The sequence below is a fragment of the Stylophora pistillata genome, chromosome 6 (genome assembly GCF_964205215.1).
Source record: "Stylophora pistillata chromosome 6, jaStyPist1.2, whole genome shotgun sequence".
Lineage (NCBI taxonomy): Eukaryota > Metazoa > Cnidaria > Anthozoa > Scleractinia > Pocilloporidae > Stylophora > Stylophora pistillata.
In genome coordinates this window covers 9,542,870-9,562,800 of record NC_142524.1, presented here as the reverse complement: position 1 = coordinate 9,562,800, position 19,931 = coordinate 9,542,870, and the positions used below count along the sequence as shown (strand labels likewise).

Genomic DNA, 19,931 nt, shown 5'->3' with positions numbered 1-19,931 from the left:
ACAGTTTCAATTGTTATTTCTCTAAGTCTCGTTAGAAAATCGGATGCTTAAAATTGCGCTGGCCAATAAATGTCGCCTTAAAAGTTTCTCCATCGACTAAAACCAGATTAGAAAGGACACTAATTGCAAAGCCCATAGTAATTAGACGCTAATTCAAGTACCTATTCGCGTATTTCTTTTTGCAATGCAGGTTCATTGACATATCAGATACCTGGCCTGTGCGACGATTCAAAAAATACTCAGAATGCTTTTACTACCTGAGTAAATATATATTTTGCATGCTTTGTCGACATTCGCAGGCAAACGAAAGCTAACAATCGTTTACCGTAGAGAATTGCTAATACTTGAGGAAACCCTCCGATTTTCAACTAACCATACAGGACCTTGTCTCGTACTCAGACCTTTCTCGGCCAAGCGGTTGTAATTAACAGTTACACGGTAATTCGGCACTCTTAATCCCATTGGTATCAACGAACGCTATTCATTCCACTAATTTATTCGTGTTTTTCTCGTCACCATGTTCCCATCAATAGCGTAGCTCCGCTTTCTGCATATAAACCCACACACGACCCACAATTCCTCCATTCGCTCTGACGAAGGGCTAACGCTCGAAACGTCAGCTTTTTGACTCTTTACGGTGGCCAATTTACAATTTCAACCTAGTTAATATAAGCAAACCACTTGATTGACCGGGCTCGTGTGAAAGTCTTTGTTATTGTCTACAAAACACCACACTGAAACTGCCTTAATATGCATAATTTTACTTTAACAAAAGAAACATCAAAGCGAAATTTTTCTCTCCTCACCCATAGTTAATAGAGGGGACGATCCACACGACGCGAGTGAGTGAGTGAGGCGTGAGTAGTCCAGTGGTCAGTGCGCTGGACTCTGGGTTAAACGGCCCGGGTTCAAGTCCTGGCTGGGGCTTCACGTTGAGTCCTTAAGCAAGACACTTCACTCACATTGTTTCGTCTTCTCGGATAGGACGTAAAGCCGGAGGTCCCGTCTCTTACAGGGTAAGGGGTAAAAGACGTTAATTTCCCACGCACGAGATTACTGTGTGCTGGATGTCCTCCCCTGGGGTGGGTTGGGTGGGAAAACAGCAGGTCCACATCAGCTTATACAGTTGCCAATAAATTCAACCTGCTTGAACAAATAAACATGATGATGATGATGATGATGATGATGATGATGATGATGATGATGACGCCTCCACGACGCCTACACGGTCCACAGCCAAAGACCGCACAGTTTCGGCCTGGCATGGTATATTATAAAACTATATAGTTAAAACTCCAATAATTATCTCTATGTAATCAAAAATCTACATTAAGTATCGCTTCTTGTCAATGTCTTCCCCATGCGTCTGTATTCAGCTGGTTGACTGTGCACTCTCGTGATGACGTCATAGGGCCAAAACGAAAACAAAGAGATACTCCTTTGATGTTCGCCGGGTCTCCTAACCAGTCCCCTCTATTAACTATGCCTCACCACAGTATTAAACAAGAGGAACAAAGAAGTCGTCAAGACGATTGTATTAGTCGTACCCCTCCCATAGGTATTGAGATCGAGTTGATGCAGACAGGAGAGACAAGTTTTATCGCTGGTTCCCTAAACTCGCTAACTCAAGAAGTAATGCCCGTTGATAAATTTTTATCGTCAGGCAAACCATCCCAACCAAGACGCTGAAATCTTTGCTCCGTATGCAAACGAGGCCCAACAAACGCTTTCGTGCAAGTGCGAAATCGCAGCATGTAAAATAAAAGGCGCTGCCTTGTTAGAGCCCTTAAACTCCAAAGATAGTCTTCATAATTCGAGCGGCAAAGAATTGAGAGTTTCATAATGGGACTGATAACATTTGGAAAATGTTAGGAAAAGTTAAAAGTTATTCATTTTGTAGAAGCGGTTACATGAGTAAACTGCGAACCAGTTTCTAATTCCTAAATCTAAATGCAAAATATGGATTAACTATTGAAAGCTACCTGAAAACGCGCGGGCAATACTTGGATCTAGACTAAATTGCAAAGACAAACTCAGGAGTTTTTTTATAGCCTCACGAAATTGAAGCGCTGGTGCGGCAGATGTTATTCTTGATGAAATGACTTTGAAACGATGACAACTTCTTCGGGAAGTTTTTGAAAACGATTCCCCTGCTATATTTGAGGATAGTTTAGGAAATTTCCACTAATAAAGATTAACACGGTTAATTAATGATTTGACGTTTGTGTGTGGTCGTGACGCCCACAATCATCAAAACATAATGACTAGTAAGAGCTGTAGCTTGTAAAAGATTGTATTAAATGGTTTTAAAAGCCACGTTTGGGCGTCTGTAAGACGTCATGAGGAACCAGGAGTGAAATTGGAAAAATGAAGTCAGCTTGCCTTTGGCCGTGCTCGTGTTAAAGTCTTTGCTGTTGTCTGCGAAGCATAGCGTAGTTTCATATTGAGAACGGAAGCACCAACGGCAAATTTTTCATGTTTCGAAATTTTGCTCAATTTGTCTCAATGTTGCCTTCACAATCCAAAAAAAAGAGGAGTTTTCACCCTGATGTTTAGCATTCAAACACAATTTTATATTCTCACGACATGTGCTATTAAGGTAATTATTAGTTAACTTTTTAACAATTACCTTCATTTACATTTTTAAAAATGTTGAATAAAATTTTTTAGTAGCGATAGCTTTCAGGCTATTTACATAAGAGATGATTAATTGGCGAGCACCAGAGGGAAAACAAATTCGTAAAACTTCGTGTACGTGTCTCCTGGGCAGATGTCTCGATTATAACATGGCGTCTTTAGACGAAGAATCTTACTGTAAACTGCCCCACGGATTGCCTGGTGAAATCGTTACCATGGTTTTGTACACTTCGTTCACTATCATCGGATCGTCAGGAAACATGTTCGTGATTCTTGCCATTAACCGGACTCCAGCTTTGAGGAACGTGTGCGGAATCTTCATAGCAAATGTGGCAGTAGCTGATCTGATGGTGACAGCAGTAGTGATGCCTTTAGTCGTGTATATCCATATTCAGGGGTTTTTGGATAAGTGCATTTTCCTTTCTCCGGTTTTTGCTGCCTGGATAATAGCACTTTTCTCTGCCACTTCCTCGCTACTGACGCTGACTACCCTCAGTGTGGATCGGTGCTTTGCCATCTGTCGTCCGATGAGACACAAAACCATTGTGACTAAAACAAAGGCAAAGATAGTCATGGCAATAATATGGATAGGATCTTTGACCCTTCCTCTTTTAGAAATCTTCTACCGTGGATCAGCTCTCGCAAAGTATCTTCAAACCATTGGTTTAGGGTGCTGCTATTCCATCATAGTCGTGGGCGGTATTTTTACGGTCAGGCATGTGCGCGTGAATTCACGTCAAATGGCATCACTACACCAGGATCAAGGAGCTTCTCGCCTCACTGCAGAATTGAACCAGAGGAACAAACAAGTCGCTAAGACGATTGCACTTGTTGTGTTCGTCTTTACCTTGTGTTGGATCCCAATCGCGTATCTTACTGCTATTGAGATCAATGAAGCCAGGAACATCACAGTATATTTCTGGTTCGCTACAGTAGGACTAGCTAACTCAATAGTAAACCCATTGATTTACTTCTATCGGCAGCCAAACTACCGTAAAGCGCTCAAATCTTTACTTGGATGTAAACAAGGCGCATCTAAGGTTGTCGCGCCATTTCAAAAACGCAGCACAACCCAAAAGACTAAGTGAACACTTGAAAGAAAAAAAAGTTATTTCATGGAAAGTGCGCACATGGAAAGTGCGCACCGTGACAATTTTTATTCAAGAGTTGCGATGCACCAAAAACAAAATACAAAAAAAAAAAGCAAGCAAACAAACAAAACTAACGGGTGTGTGCGGCGAGCAAGTACATACTGAGATTTTTTCTCACTGACCGACACATTTGAAAAGATTATAAGCGAACAACTGTAAAAATACATCGTCCAATCAGAGACACGAACGATAGTATTTCACAGTGCATATTTCAGTATGTATAACGGCGCCTGTTTGAACCCTGCAACTTCTAAGATCGTCTTCGCCCTTCTCCCCCCTGGCTGCGATACATTTTGTTGTAAATAAGTTCAGAGAGTGATAGTTGCCTTTAGGTAACACCTCCTTAGAAAAGACAAGTTTTGGGACTCTCATTACTTTTTTGCGAGATATTTTGAGAGTGTTTAGAGAATTAAGTTACAAGTTATTGACTCGAGAGGTAAAGCTTACAGAAGCAGTTATCTGAGAAGACTTACCAGTTTCTAACTGGCGACTAATTTCTAAAGTCCAACTACTCATACGAATCAACTTTTGACAGCTACCTAAAAACTCAACGACAGTACAGTGGAACCTCCCTTTGCGACCGCCTCTCGTTAGTGACAACTTTTTCAAAATATCAAAAGTTTCCAAGTCAATTCACAATGAATGGAACCTCTCATAAGCGACAACATCTCATAAGTAACCATTTTTGGAGATGCTTGGTAGCAATTTTCAACTGTTTTTAACCTCCCGTAAGCGGTCACACGACAGACAATCGGCTTTATTCTTATGAGCGGGAACTGAAAATTGTTTCAACAGAGGTCGTAAAAATGGAGCCACCAGAGGTGTTTTCCAGAATAGCTTTGCCGCGTGAATTTTTACCTGTATTACGTTCTTGGAAGAATTTGGACAGCATCACCTAGAATAACAAATGAGCCAAGTTCCTTTCGCTTGAATTGTCCCAAACACGCTGTATTAAAATAATTATGAGATACAAAATAATCATTATAGATCCTAAGTTTTTTTTAATAATAATAGTAATAATAATAATAATAATAATGATAATAATAATAATTATAATGATAATAATAATAATGATAATAATAATAATAATGATAATAATAACAATAATAGTAATAATAATAATAATAATAATAATAGCTTTCAGAAGACTGTATTAAATGATTTTAAAATAGCAGCGTTTGAGTGGCAAGAGGAACCAGCTTGCGATGTCAACAAGAAAGGAGTGAAATTGGAAAAATTAAATGTCCTTGGTTTAGGGTTAAGGGTTAAGTGTTGGCTGTTGTCCAGAAACATCAATGTGAACTAGCGTAGTTTCGTATTTAAAACGAAAGCACCAGTTTTCATGTTTCAATATTTCGCTGAATTCGTCTCAATGATACCTTTACAAGTTCAAGTAAGGAGGGTTTTCACACCTATGTTAAGCATTCGAACACATCTATACTATTCTTACATCGTATATTCTTAAGCTAACTATTAGTTTAGTTTGTTATCCATTACTTTCGTTTGCATTTTTAAAAATATTGAGATGAAATTGTCAGCGATATTTTGCAGGCTATTAACATAGCAGATGATCAATTTGCGTGTGCCAGAGGCAAAAAAAATTTGTAAAACTTCGTGTACGTGTCTCGTAAGCAGATGTTTTGAACACAACATGGCAACTTCAGATGAAGAATCTCACTGCAAACTGCCTCTCGGATTGCCTGGTGAAATCGTAGCAATGGTTTTGTACACTTTGCTTACCACTGTCGGATCGTTGGGAAACTTGTTCGTGATTCTTGTTATCAACCGGACACCAACTTTGAGGAACGTGTGCGGAATCTTGATAACAAATTTGGCAGTAGCTGATCTGATGGTGACAGCAGTAGTAATGCCTTTAGTAGTTTATGTCCTAATTCAGGGGCTTTTGGATGAGTGCATATATCAAACTCCGGTTTTCGCTGCCTGGATAATAGCACTTTTCTCTGCTGGTTCCTCGCTAAAGACGCTAACTACCCTCAGTGTGGATCGTTGCTTTGCCATCTGTCGCCCGATAAAACACAAAACAATCGTAACTATAACAAAAGCAAAGTTTGCAATCGCAATGACATGGGTGGGATCTTTAATCCTTCCTCTTTTAGAGACATTCAATCCTGGATCAACACCCTCCAAATTTTTTCAGACCATTGGAGTGGTTTGCTATTATTCTATCATGGTCATGAGCGGTATTTTTACAATCAGGCATGTGCGCGCAAACTCACGACAAATAGGATCACTACACCAGGACCAAGGAGTTTCTCGCCTCGCTGCAGATTTGAACCAGAGGAACAAACAAGTCGCAAAGACGATCGGTCTCGTTGCGTTCGTCTTCACTCTTTGTTGGATCCCAATTGCGTATCTTATTGGTAATGAGATCAATAAAGACAGGAATGACAGACTCTATTTCTGGTTCGCCTCCGTGGGACTCGCCAACTCAGCAGTAAACCCGTGGATTTACTTCTATCGACAGTCAAACTACCGTAAAGCGCTCAAATCTTTACTCGATTACAAACGCGTTACATCTAAGAGTGTTGTGCAAGAGCAAAATCGCAGTACAACACAGGGGACTAAAGTGAACACGTGAAGGAAAAGGCGGCGCTTTGTTCGAACCCTTAAACACCTGAGATCGTCTTTGCAATTCTCCCCCTTGGCTACGATACATTTTGTTGTAAATAAGTTCAGAGAGTGAGAGTTCGCTAAAGCTAAAGATAACACCTGATGGGTCTTTTTCGCGGGATAACGTTTTGAAAGTGTTACGAGAAATTAGAAATACATTCACTTTGAAGGCACAGCTTGTCGCAGTGGTCACCCGAGAAGATTAACCAATTTTTAACTGTCAACTAAATTCTTAATTCTAACTGCTAATACAAATCAATTTTTTGAAAGCTATCAAAAAACTGGATATATTTGGATCTAGAGTAATATTTTTGATACGTTTGCAGTAAAAATTTCAAATTTTTCGATAGCACTTTACGAAAGTGAAGCGATCCCGCAGATGTATTAAAATGTTAATGAAAACTACTTTGGAAAGATGATAACTTCTTCGAGACGGTTTTCTAAAACGTTTTTCGCCTAGCTGTGAAGTTTCCGCTACAGAATGTAAATAACTCTTTGACGTTCCTTTCATTATAACCAAATCCGTAGTAATAAAAAATATTGCCTGAAATAGTTCGCAGTTGATTGTATTGATTGATTTAAACAGTAACGTTTCAGTAGAGTTAAGACACCACACGGAACCAAGTACAACAGCGATGTCAACGAGAAAAGGGTAAGATAGGTGTGTTGCTAGCCGAAGAGTTTCCACGGTTTTAAAGTACTCCTTTATTTCACAGTCATCGCAGGGAGTGTAGACGTTCAAAATCTAAATTACAGAGTTGAAGTTAGTAGGGGAAATGCAAATGTCAACTTCAATCAAAGAAAGACATTTACCCAGTGGCGTCTCACAGTTCTTCTGACCAACAAGTCATAAAGTTGTAAATTACTTCTATGACGTCATCAAAATATACAAATTGCGGAGTGTTCGAAAGTTGCGGCCTTAATTAACTTGCGCAATACAAATCACATATTTAGCAATACAATAGGGAAAATGAAATAATCAAGCTATTCGCCGGGCTCGTGTCAAAGTCTTTCCTGTTGTCTACGAAACACAAGTATGACACTGTTTCAATTTTAATACGTCGATTCAGATTGGGAACGGAAGCATCAACAACAGAAAAGTTTTCATGTTTCCACATTTCGCTGAATTCAACTCGGTGTTGCCTTCTCGAGTCCATAAAAAAGAGAGTTTTCACCCCTATGTTTACCATTCCGGAACGCATCTATGGAAAGGCAAATATTTGTTGACTTTTTAATCAGTACTTTCGTTTGCATTTTTAAAAATGATTTCATTAAATTGTTGGCGATAGTTCGAAGAGCTTTAGCATAACAGATGATTTATTGACGATTCGGTGTCATCGATCTTGACGCTATTATTAATCTCACGGTTATAAGAACAAAATCGTCAGGGACACTTTTTTTAAGAATCGTTGATGTACAGGTGAATTATTGAGTAAGAGTGAGAACGTAAAATAAATTGTTTTAAACTACGATGTCTGGTATTCCAATGTTTAGGAGAAACCCGAAATGTTATCACATGTGGATATCAAGTTAATTAGCATGTGCCAGGGAGAAAACAAATTTGTAAGACTTCGTGTAGTTTGTGCCTTCTGAGCAGATTTCTCGACACAACATGGCGACTTCAGATGGGGAATCTCACTACAAATTAAACTACCTCTCGGATTTGTCGGTGAAGTCGTGGCAACAGTTTTGAACGCCTCACTCGCTATAGTCGCATCGCTGGGAAACATCCACTCTGTGCTGGATCCCATTTGCACTTATCATAGGTATTCAATACTGGAGATCGATGCAGACAGGAATCACGAGATCCATTTATGGTTCGGTACACTGGGACGCGCCAACTCAGCAGTAAACTCGTGGATTTATTTTTATCGTCAGCGAAACTACCGCTCGGATGCCAAACTACCGCTCGGACGCCAACTCAGCAGTAAACTCGTGGATTTATTTTTATCGTCAGCCAAACTACTGCTCGGATGCAAGTGAAGCTTCTATACATTTTGCTGCAAATATTAAGTTCAGACAATTGAGTGATACATAAGGGTAACTTCTGCTTAGAAATGTTAAGTTTAAGGAGTCCCATCAACTATTTACGGGCAATCAATTTGAAAGTGTTAGGAGAGGTTGGTGGATTTCCTCTTCAGAAGTAACGGTTGTCGAAGTGGTTATTGAGATGCCGGTCTAACCAGTTTTTAATCATAATGTTGGCTCATATCAATTTTCCATTGAGCCGTCGAAAGTAACGCGGGATCGCATCGGTTTTGCTTTACTTCGCTCTGTGATTGGTCCAGAAAACTCTTGCCACTATCTTTACCAATCAGATGCGAAACTGAATGACCACGTGATTAGCTGGGCTCGCGTGAAAGTCTTTGCTATTGTCTACAAAACATCAACCTGAAACTGCCTTATTTGGCGTAATTTTACTTTAAAAACGGAAACATCAAAAGAAAATTTTCTCGCTTCAATGCAGAATTGAACCAGAGGAAGAAACAAGTCGTCAAGACAGTTGTACTTGTCGTGTTCTTCCCATAGGTATTGAGGTTGATTGAAACAGGAAGGACAAGTTCTACCTCTTGTACGCTACACTGGGACTCGCTAACTCAGAAGTAAACCCGTGGGTTTATTTTTATCGTCAGCCAAACCACCCCCGCCAAGCAAGACGCTGAAATCTTTGCTCGGATGCAAACGAGGCCCATCTAACGTTGTCGTGCAAGTGCAAAATCGCAGCATGTAGAATAAAAGGTGGTGCCTTGTTGGACACTTCAAACTCTGAAGATCGTGTTCGTAATTCTCTTCTCTTGCTGAAGTACACCTCGTTGTAAAGGAGTACAGAGAATTGAGAGTTACATAGTGGTAACACTGCTAAACTGATAAGTTTGAGGACTTTCCTCACCTTTCTGCGGGACTGAGAACATTTCGAAACTGTTAGGACTGAAAAGTTAAAAGTTATTCATTTTATAGAAACTAGTTTCATGAGAAGACTCCGAACCAAGATTCCTAATTCCTAAATCTTAATGCAAAATATGGATTAACTTTTGAATGCTACCTGAAAACGCGCAGGCAATATTTGGATTTAGAGTTTACCATTAAATTTTCTCCGATTCTTATCGGTTTAAATTGATCACGTGACGCGATAGTATCCATCCGTGGAGAGACACTAACAGCCCATAGTGCCTGTCCGCGGAAAATACCCGGATGCATAGTACTCATCCGCGAAAATTTTTGAATGGTTTGACGACCGTGAAGTTAGGCATATCGGAAAAACAGTGACTTTTCTGGTGTAACGTATTTAGCTATGTACGGTTGCGAATTATTGACATTTGTGACAGGCTGTACGCATGAATAAATATTTGATTGATCTGCATTTAGTGCGTTTTGACTGTTTTCCAACTGGCGCACGGAAGATAATTTAGTGGTGAACAATAAAGACAATAGAGTGTTTATGCCTCGGAACTATCGGTCTGATAGTTGCCCCTTGGAAATTTGATGTTCTTAAAAATAGCATATTTGTCCTCGAAGATCAAATTTCCGCGGGGCAACCATCAGCCGATAGTTCCTCGACAGAAACACTCTATTGTTGAGGCAATGCTGCAGATGTTATTCGTAATGAAATGACTTTGAAACGCTGACGACTCCTTTGAAAAGGTTTTTAGAAGCTATTTCTCTATATTTGAGGATAGTTTGGGAAATTTCCGCTAAAGATTAACACAGTGAAATAATAATTGACGTTTGTGTGTGGTCGTGACGCCCTCGGCATCAAAACATAATGACCAGTGAAAGCTGTAGCCTGCAGAAGATTGTATTAAGTGATTTTGGGCGTCTGTAAGACGTCACGAGGAACCAGCCATCCACAGCAGCTAGCAATGTCAACAAGATAGGAGTGAAATTGGAAAAATGAGTTGACCTTGCCATTGGCCGGGCTCGTGTTAAAAGTCTTTGATGTTGTCTGCGAAACAAAGCGTAGTTTCACATTGAGAACGGGATATAATTACCAACGACAAATTTTTCATGTTTCGACATTTCGCTCAATTCGTCTCAGTGTTGCCTTCATAAATAAAAAAAAAGGAGAGTTTTTTCCCTTATGTTTAGCCTTCGAACACATCTTCATATTCTCACAACAGATGCTCTTAAGGTAATTACCAGTTAACTTAGAAACTTAATTAACTAGTACTTTCATTTGCATTTTTAAAAATGTTGAATAAAATTGTTCAGTAGCGATAGTTTTCAGGCTATTTACGTAAGAGATGATTAATTAGTGAACGCAGAAGTGAAAACAAATTTGTAAAACTTCGTTTACGTGTCTTCTGGGCAGATGTCTCGATTATAACATGGCGTCCTCAGACGAAGAATCTTACTGCAAACTGCCTCTCGGATTCACTGGTGAAATCGTGGCAATGGTTTTGTACACTTCGCTTATCATCATCGGATCTTCAGGAAACATGTTCGTGATTCTTGCCATTAACCGGACTCCAGCTTTAAAGAACGTGTGCGGAATCTTGATAGCAAATGTGGCAGTAGCTGATCTGATGGTTACATCAGTAGTGATGCCTTTAGTTGTGTATGTCCATATTCAGGGGTTTTTGGATAGGTGCACTTTCCTTACCCCGGTTTTCGTTGCCTGGATAATAGCACTTTTCTCCGCTGGTTCCTCGCTACTGACGCTAACTGCCCTCAGTATGGATCGGTGCTTTGCTATCTGTCGTCCGATGAGACATAAAACGATTGTGACTAAAACAAAGGCAAAGATAGTCACGGCAATAATATGGATGGCATCTTTGACCCTTCCTCTTTTAGAAGTCTTCTACCATGGATCGGCTCTCGCAAAGTATCTTCAGACCGTTGGTGTGGTGTGCTGTTATTCCATCATAGTCGTGGGCGGTATTTTTACGGTCAGGCATGTGCGTGCAAAGTCACGACAAATAGTATCACTACACCAGGATCAAGGAACTTCTCACCTCACTGCAGCTTTGAACCAGAGGAACAAACAAGTCGCAAAGACAATTGCACTTGTTGTGTTTATCTTCACTCTCTGTTGGATCCCAATAGCGTATCTTACAGGTATTGAGATCAACGAAGCCAGGAACTACAGAGTCTATTTCTGGTTCGCTACAGTGGGACTCGCTAACTCAATCGTAAACCCATTGATTTACTTCTATCGGCAACCAAACTACCGTAAAGCGTTCAAATCTTTACTTGGATGTAAACAAGGCGCATCTAATGGTGTCGCGCCATTGCCGCGGCAAAAACACAGTGCAACCTAAATGAATAAGAGAAGACTTGAAGGAAATAGAAATTATTCCCTGGAAAGTGCGCACGAACGATTTTTATCCAAGAGGTGCGATGCGCCAAAAAAAAAAAAAAAAAAAAAAAAACCAACGGCTGTGTGCGGCGAAAAAGTTTTTATTTCGTTCACTTTATTGAGATTTTTTCCTACTGACCAACACATTTCAAAGATTGCAAGCAAACGACTGTGAAAATACTTCGTTCGTCCAATCAGAGCATAGTTAATCGATTAACTATGGTCAAAGACACGAACGATAGTATTTCATTGTGCAAATCGCAGTATGTATAACGGCGCCTGATTGAACCCTCTAACTTCTAAGATAGTCTTCGCACTTCTTCCCCCTGGTTGCAATACATTTTGTTGTACATAATTTCAGAGAGTGAGAGTTTCCTTAAGGTAACAGCTCCTTAGAATAGACAAGTTTTGGGACTCTCATTACTTTTTTTGCGAGATATTTTGAAAGTGTTTAGAAAAGTAACGAGTTATTGACTCGAGAGGTAAAGCTTACAGAACCAGTTATCTGAGAAGACTTACCAATTTCTAACGGGCGACTAATTTCTAAAGTGTAACTGCTTTTACGAATCAACTTTTGACAGCTACCTAATAAAAATCAATGGTAATACAGTTGAACTTCCCTTTGCGACCGCCTCTCGTTAGTGACAACTTTTTCAAAATATCAAAAGTTTCCAACTGAAATCAATTCACTATGAAAGGAACCTCTCGTAAGCGACGACCTCTCATTATCAGTGACCACCCACTTTTAGAGATACTTGGTAGCAACTTTCAATTGTTTTAACCTCTCGTAGGCGGCCACATGACAGACAATGGGCTTTATCTCTCATGAGCGGCAACTGAAAATTGTTTCAACGGACGTTATAAAAGTGAAACCATCGGAGGTGTTTCCTGAAATAGCTTTACCGCGTGAATTTTGACTTGTTTTCCCTTCTGGGAAAAATTTGAACAACACCACTTGGAATAAAAAATTAGCCAAATTTCTTTTGCGTGAATTGTCCCAAACGCGCTGTATTAAAAAAAATTGTGAGATACAAAATAATTACCGTAGATCCTAACTTTTTTTTAATAATAATAGTAATAATAATAACAGTCACTATACAGGGGTTCACGTATCTGAAAAGTGGTAATCTGTGAGGCCCTGTAAACTGAAATAAAATTCATCACAATTAAATAACAAATTAAAAACATCATAAAGTACACTAGATATGTTTATAAAAGTTGCTCACTTAAACAATCAATAAAAAAATCTTTTTAAAAATTTCTTGAAAAGAAGTGCCTAACAGATTCCATATATATAAAATTCTTTGTTTCTCCATAATTTCTTTTAACAGAAAAGGTGATTAACTGGCGTGTGTCAAAGGGAAAACAAATTTGTAAAGCTTCGTGTGTATGTCTCCTGAGCAGATGTCTCGAACACAACATGCAGGGGTTTCATTAATGTTTTCAGCAGGAGAGCAACTGGTTTTCACATGCGGGCCAAACGTTTTGAACTGAACTTCTTTATAAGAAAAACATTTCTTCAGATCGTCAAACCAAGTGGGCAAAACTTTCCTCACAACTGGTCAATTTGCCCAGTGTTTAGCCGCTGAACATGGCAACTTCAGCTGAAGAATCTCACTGCAAACTGCCTCTTGGACTCGGCGATGAAATCGCGGCAATGGTTTCATACACCACGTTAGCTATCGTCGGATCGCTGGGGAACATCTTTGTGATTTTTGCCATCAACCGGACTCCAACTTTGAGGAACGTGTGTGGAATCTTGATGGCAAATGTGGCAGTAGCTGATCTGATGGTGACAGCTGTAGTAATGCCTCTACATGTCTCTGTCCTAATTCAGGGGTTTTTGGATAAATGCATCTTCCATACTCCACTTTTTGTTGGCTGGATAATAGCACTTTTCTCCGCTGGTTCCTCGCAACTAACGCTAACTACCCTCAGTGTGGATCGTTGCTTTGCCATCTGTCGTCCGATGAAGCACAAAACGATTGTAACTAAAACAAAGGCAAAGATAGTCATCACAATAATTTGGATCGAATCTTTGATCCTTCCTCTTTTAGATATATTCTATCCTGGATCAACACCCTCAAAAATTCTTCAGACCATTGGAGTGGTGTGCTGTTATTCCATCTTAGCCGTAAGTGGTATTTTTATAATCAAAAACGTGCGCGCAAATTCTCGACAAATAGGATCACTACACCAAGGAAGGTCTCGCCTCACTGCAGATTTAAACCATAGGAACAGACAAGTTGCCAAGACGATTGCACTGATTGTGTTCCTGTCCACTCTGTGTTGGATCCCATTCGCGCTCATCATAGGTATTGAGATCGATGCAGACAGGAATCCCCAGTTATATTTCTGGTTCGGTACACTGGCACTCGCTAGCTCAGCATTAAATCCGTGGATTTATTTTTATCGTCAGCTAAACTACCGCATAGCGCTCAGATCTTTGCTCAGATGCCCGGGAAGCTTCAATACATTTTGTTGCAGATATCAAGGTCATATTATTGAGTGTTGCATAAAGGTAACACCTGCTTAGAAATGTTAAGTTTGAGGACTCCAAGAACTTTTTACGGGAAAGAAATTTGAAAGTGGCGGTTAGGAATAGTTGGAGGTTTCCCTCTTCAGAAGAAACGATTGTAGAAGCGGTTAATGAGATGTCTAACCAGTTTTTAATTATGTTGTCGGCTCAAATCAATTTTCCATTGAGCCGCCGAAAATAATCCGGGATCGCATTAGTATTGCTTTACTTCGCTCTGTGATTGGTCCAGAAAACTCGTGCCACTCCCTGCAACCAATCAGTACAAAACTAAACACCAATTGCGAATTGGTCGCCTGCGTTTTCCCGCGCTTTAAGGCAGTCTGGTTGTTTTTACTTTGGGAATTCACGAGCTCTTAGAGGTTTTTTTCTTTTCTTCTGATTGAATTTGGTTTTACTTTTACAACAGTAGTCTAAAAGGACTCTATGATCCTCAATACCTAAAATGATATTAAAGAAAAATACGAACTTCAAATTTTTAAAGCTACCTGTAAACCCGCAGGCAATGTTTGGACTTAGACTGAAATGTTTTTAAAACACGGCGCCGTTGAAAGTTAAATTTAAAAGTTTTGGATTATGTTCTAAAGTAAATTTAACAAATCGACAATGGTTTACCGTGGTCTGTACTCTTATCGACAACGATGTTCATCAAAAAGTGGTCAAAAAGTTGTGGACTTCCGAGGCGCAACTCAACCGGGTGCCGAGTCCGCAACAAATTTTGTGGGTAAAATAAAGTGATTCTACAGATGTTACTTAAAGAAAATGAGTTTCAAAATATGACAACTGATAATTCATTGACATTTGTGCATTGTCGCGACGCCCTGATCTCAATAACATAATGATTAGTAAAAGCTGTTTGAAGTAGTCTCCAGAAGAGTTGAATTAAATAATTCTGAAAGTAACGTTTCTGACGAAACCTGGAGCCCATTCGGCTGCGACGGCGAGGACGAAGATAAAAGTACGAAAATAAGAAAAATGAAACGACCACACGATTAGCCGGGCTTGTGTGAAAGTCTTTCGGCTTTTGTCTACAAAACATTAACCTGAAACTACCTCATTTTGTGTAATTTTACATTAAGAAAGCCGGAAGCATTAAAGAGAAATGTTTCATGTTTCATTACTGCACTAAATTCGACTAAAGGTTGCCTTTACGAGTTCAATTGAAGAGAGCTTTGACGCTGATGTCTAGAATTTGAATACATCGATAGATTCTTTAGCCGAAATTTTAATCGATACTTTCGTTGGCGATTTTAGAAAAATGACTAAATAATGAATGAGCTGTTAGAGATAGATCGTTATAGACTAACATAGTAAATGCCATAAATAAGCGACGTTTCAGTGTCGCCTTAACCCCATTTTTAACTCGAAAGTTGTTAGGATGAACTGTTAGAAATAATTTTGAAAAAAGTTTTTGATATAGAGCTGAATTATTATGTTCGAAAGAAAAGGTAAAAATAAATTGCATTAAGGTTGTAATTTCCAGTTTTCACATGTTGGGGAGGATCCCAAAAATGTTATTGCATGAGAATATCACGTTGATTGACAGCTGCCAGGGGGAAAAACAATATTTTAAAACTTCGTGTTTCTTCTTAGCAGCTGTCTTTGCTTTGTTAAGTCAGACAGATGCTTTCTGTGAACTGAATGAAACATTTTTTTAGGAGGAAGCCTAGACAATATCTCTTGAAACTTTAATTGAAACTTTAATTTTAAAAGATAAAAGAAATGTAATATACGCCGACAATTCGTGAATTAGAGATTAGGATATGCTCCTTTTTTTCTGACTTTTACAAAACAGCGTGAGAAGACGTCTCCAACTGCTTAAAGCATGATTTTCTTTCCTTGTATTTAAACAGGGATTCAGTATCTTCAAATCACAAGTCTGAAACGGGATAAGAATTTCTGGAAGTACTGTCACTATAACAATGATTTTGTGGCTGAGAATTTCATCTCGTTTAAATCTTATGCCAGCGTTTCAAATGTTGCCGGTAATTAACCCTCCTAAGGCAAGAGGGAAATAGCCGAAAGTTAAACATGGATATAAACGATATATTTTACTCTTAAACGAGTAAGCAATATTTTATTTATCGAAAAGAAAGACGAGATACAATAGCGCCCTGATGGGTGTTTTGGTAGGCGCAGAAATGCATTGCTCTCCTAAGGTATGAAAATTAAGTTATAGGTTACAAATGTTTTCAAAAGAACTATTGTGGGAGGGAACATTCGGAAAAAATACTCGTTTACCTCCCAGTTGAAAACGAATTTTTGTTCAGTACTAAAACTAATTTGTTGTGGTGTCATAATTTTCCTTCACCCTGAGATATCATTTCCAACGGGGACGCATAGGAAGTATTGGCTGTACGGTTCACACATCAAACTCTCCACTATTCAAAGTAGCAAGAAACTTAAGTTGCCGGACACCATTTCAACAACGTCAACGTTACAACGGAAATTATCAAGGAACTTTGATATAAGAGTATTCAAGGTAGACATTGCTCCCTCTTTCTGACCTTTCTGCCGGCAAGTTTAACTTATCTTCTTCAGGAATTAAGAGAAAAACAATCATTAAGCAGGACGGATGTTTTTGCTTCGTAAAAGCTGAAATAAGAGGCGTTCGTTTCCTTTGTACATGCCTCATGGCAGGATCGAATGAGACTCAGAGTCGTCGATCAGTCGATTTGAATCAAAATACATAGTTTAATTCGTCAAAAGGCAGGAATCGGACAGTTCTTTCTAAGTGCTCAGTTGCTTCAAACAGATCCGGTCACTTACCTAATAAAATTATTTCCGATCTCTCCCGCGACCTGTCATGGTTTAAACTGAATGACCTGCGCATTGCAGTTCCTTTTACTGTCTCACTGACTTTATCAGCTGAATTTTTTTTTTTCCAAGCGTGGAGACAGCTCATAAAGGGACAATCTGTTATATAAAAAGTGAGCAGTTATGGAATTAAACTCAACTATTGTGAGAAATCACCGCTCTTTAGGAAATAATGATTGTGGAAACAAAGATTTGACAAACGCAAGTTCCGTGGATGGACCTTCTAATGCTACCCTTTGCCAAGATTTTTCGCTCGCGACAACAGATATCGTTGTGGCTGTTTCCCTGTACAGTATTTTGGCAATCGGCGGTTCTCTTGGCAATAGTCTGGTTCTGCTTGTGATTAGTAGAACGACAAATCTAAACAACAATTGTAGCGTGTTTATTCAGAACTTAGCCATTGCTGATCTTCTTGTCACAGTGGTAACAATTCCCCTGATCATCTCAGTGATATCAAAGGGCTTCGTACCGATCTGTTCTTGGTCTGGTTCAATGCTTGGTGCGATTGTTCTAGGTAGATACTCTGCGACGGCTTCCTTGCTGATCTTAGCGTCTATGAGTATTGATCGCTGTTGGGCAGTCTGCTATCCTATTCATCACAAAATTAAAATGACGTCCGCAAAACTGAAGGCAGTTCTCGTACACATTTGGCTGGCTTCTCTGGTAATTCCAATCTTAGAAGTCGCTTGTCCACGTCAAGGCCAATGGTTTCTAATCTTAATACATGCGAAAAATTTCGGTGTCGCATTCTGTTATATCGCCATTGTTAGCAGTGGAATTGCTGTATTTATCAAAGTTGGTTGGGCCTCTCTTAAAATAGATGATTTGCACAAAAATACTGGCAGTAGCCAGATGCATGCAGAGTTACGTGAAAGAAATAAGAAAGTCGCCAGGACGATAGCTTTGATTGTGTTTGTATTCTCCGTTTCTTGGCTTCCCGTGGCCATCATAAGCACAAGATATGTCGAGTACAACGAGCTTCACTTCTGGTCGGCGTTGCTTGGTTTGGCCAATTCTGCCCTGAATCCGTGCATTTATTTCTACCGACAAAAGAGTTATCGTCACGAGTTGAAAGTAGCTTTGGGCAGATTTTTGTCTGTTTCCTCCCGGCCAGGCGCGCAGCGAGGAGACTGACTCGCGCGAATGCAGGAGGGTCCACGCGCTATTCACACATTTTCCAAGTCTCTCCCGCTTGGCTAAAGTAAAACAGAAACACTGCAAAGTAGGCTATGTCGAAGAAAAGACAAGTGTGCGCCGCAATAAATAATTATCATTGTATTAAAATGTTTTGGCTAATACCGACTATTATTATATGGCTGTGTCTCACAAGGACTGGGAACTACCGAATTCACGAATTTGATTGGCTGAAATCAATATTGAAAGCGGTCGAGAATTTCCCATCTAGACCAGCATCTAGACCGGCATCTAGACCGGTCTAGCAAAAAGGTACAAAACATATAAAAAATTGGCATATAAGACACAGCCATATAATAAACATCTTATTAACCGAGCTAGGTCGGTCTGTATGGGAGAATCTTGACTTCGGTCGCTGGTACAGACCTCACTGCGTTCGGTCTGTACTGGCGACCTCGGTCAAGATTCTCCCATACAGACCTCCCGCTCGGTTAATAAGAACTAAATAAAGTCCCTCGTAAAGTTAAAGTTAGAGAAAGTTTTTAGTGAGTTGCAGCGCGAGAAAGGCTGCAAAAGCTTTATCGTTCTTACAAAATTTGAGGTGATTTCTTCTGGAGGGGATAACAGTATAGCACAGATAACGCCTTTATAGGTTTCCCTGAAAGGTTGCTGAGTGAAAGTTCTTTGAAGTGTTTTGTTCTAGTACCGCCTCCCGGTTAGCTCAATGGATAGAGCGCTGGACTGTTGTGCGGGAGGTCGAGGGTTCGAGCCCCGGCCGGACCAACACTCAGGGTCTTAAAATAATTGAGAAGACTTTGCTGCCTTTCTATAACATCAAGAAATGGTTAGATATTCTAGTCTTCTCGGATAGGGACGAATAAATGGAGGTCCCGTCTCCTGCAGGGTTGGGGTAGGAGACGTTAATTTCCCACACACGAGATTACTGTGTGATGGATGTCCTCCCCTGGGGTGGGATGGGTGGGATATTGGGCGCACTTAATTTGGAGCCTCGCTCTGTTGTGCGACCCTCACCATACTCTGGTGAAAGTAATTAAATAAACATCACACAATGTCCCAGCCAAGTTTTCGATCGAAACATGGTCCAGTCTGCTTGTCACGTGGATTGATGGGTAGAAAAACTAACCAAAAGCAAAACACAACACGCTCTTTCTGCCACAACTTGAAAGGCGTTCGACAGGCTCGTGGACTGAGTTACTCTTTACCATAAACAGATCACGTTGCGAGGTAGGGGAAAAAAAAAAAAAGAAATGGAAAATAAAAAAAAAAATAAGTGGAAGAAGAAGACGAATACAAGCTTTTTATTGCAAAACTCGATGATATATGTTCTTGTTAACTTCCGGCCGTCATATTTATACCCCTCAAATGGACACAAACATTGTGTTTCCAAACAAAGCTTTACGCATTTGAGTAAAACATTCTTTCGAATACTCCAGCACAAAACCTCGCACAGACCTGAATCGTTGCGAGACTTTTTGAATATTCATCTTCTTTTATCTCTTTGACTCTTGACTTTATTTTTCGGATGGTTTTGATGATAGTGCGACAGTGGCAATATAAAAAGAAAGAAAAAAATTGCATACTTAGATGGTCAGCAGTGTGTACCATCCACGACAAGTTCGGCCCGCCCTAGACACACCCCTTTATCCGCCCCCGAAAACACATGTACAAATAGTTAGATTTTAGAGTGAGTTTACTGAAAATTCTTGAT

The 19,931-nt window shown here is 39.8% G+C and overlaps 5 protein-coding genes across 5 annotated transcripts; all 5 read left to right on the top strand.

Moving 5' to 3' along the window:
• Positions 1-2,693: 2,693 nt before the first annotated feature.
• On the top strand, positions 2,694-3,975 carry LOC111327969 (QRFP-like peptide receptor). The gene has a single exon (XM_022932304.2). The coding sequence runs from the start codon at positions 2,703-2,705 to the stop codon at positions 3,723-3,725; it is 1,023 nt and encodes a 340-aa protein (XP_022788039.2). The 5' UTR covers positions 2,694-2,702; the 3' UTR covers positions 3,726-3,975.
• A 1,391-nt stretch (positions 3,976-5,366) lies between these two features.
• Positions 5,367-6,961, top strand: LOC111327970 (beta-1 adrenergic receptor-like). The gene has a single exon (XM_022932305.2). It carries the CDS (start codon positions 5,440-5,442, stop codon positions 6,385-6,387), a length of 948 nt encoding a protein of 315 aa, XP_022788040.1. The 5' UTR covers positions 5,367-5,439; the 3' UTR covers positions 6,388-6,961.
• A 3,605-nt stretch (positions 6,962-10,566) lies between these two features.
• On the top strand, positions 10,567-12,973 carry LOC148728139 (QRFP-like peptide receptor). Its single transcript, XM_088725759.1, has one exon. The coding sequence runs from the start codon at positions 10,745-10,747 to the stop codon at positions 11,675-11,677; it is 933 nt and encodes a 310-aa protein (XP_088581885.1). The 5' UTR covers positions 10,567-10,744; the 3' UTR covers positions 11,678-12,973.
• A 71-nt stretch (positions 12,974-13,044) lies between these two features.
• On the top strand, positions 13,045-14,738 carry LOC148728138 (QRFP-like peptide receptor). Its single transcript, XM_088725758.1, has one exon. The coding sequence runs from the start codon at positions 13,307-13,309 to the stop codon at positions 14,249-14,251; it is 945 nt and encodes a 314-aa protein (XP_088581884.1). The 5' UTR covers positions 13,045-13,306; the 3' UTR covers positions 14,252-14,738.
• A 1,623-nt stretch (positions 14,739-16,361) lies between these two features.
• LOC148728137 (nociceptin receptor-like) lies at positions 16,362-19,493 on the top strand. The gene has a single exon (XM_088725964.1). It carries the CDS (start codon positions 17,192-17,194, stop codon positions 18,200-18,202), a length of 1,011 nt encoding a protein of 336 aa, XP_088582090.1. The 5' UTR covers positions 16,362-17,191; the 3' UTR covers positions 18,203-19,493.
• The last annotated feature ends 438 nt before the right edge of the window (positions 19,494-19,931 follow it).

Excerpts from the sequence above, each read along its gene's own strand:
- LOC111327969 (XM_022932304.2), top strand. The coding sequence starts at position 2,703 with ATGATTAATTGGCGAGCACCAGAGGGAAAACAAATTCGTAAAACTTCG.
- LOC111327970 (XM_022932305.2), top strand. The coding sequence starts at position 5,440 with ATGGCAACTTCAGATGAAGAATCTCACTGCAAACTGCCTCTCGGATTG.
- LOC148728139 (XM_088725759.1), top strand. The coding sequence starts at position 10,745 with ATGGCGTCCTCAGACGAAGAATCTTACTGCAAACTGCCTCTCGGATTC.
- LOC148728138 (XM_088725758.1), top strand. The coding sequence starts at position 13,307 with ATGGCAACTTCAGCTGAAGAATCTCACTGCAAACTGCCTCTTGGACTC.
- LOC148728137 (XM_088725964.1), top strand. The coding sequence starts at position 17,192 with ATGGAATTAAACTCAACTATTGTGAGAAATCACCGCTCTTTAGGAAAT.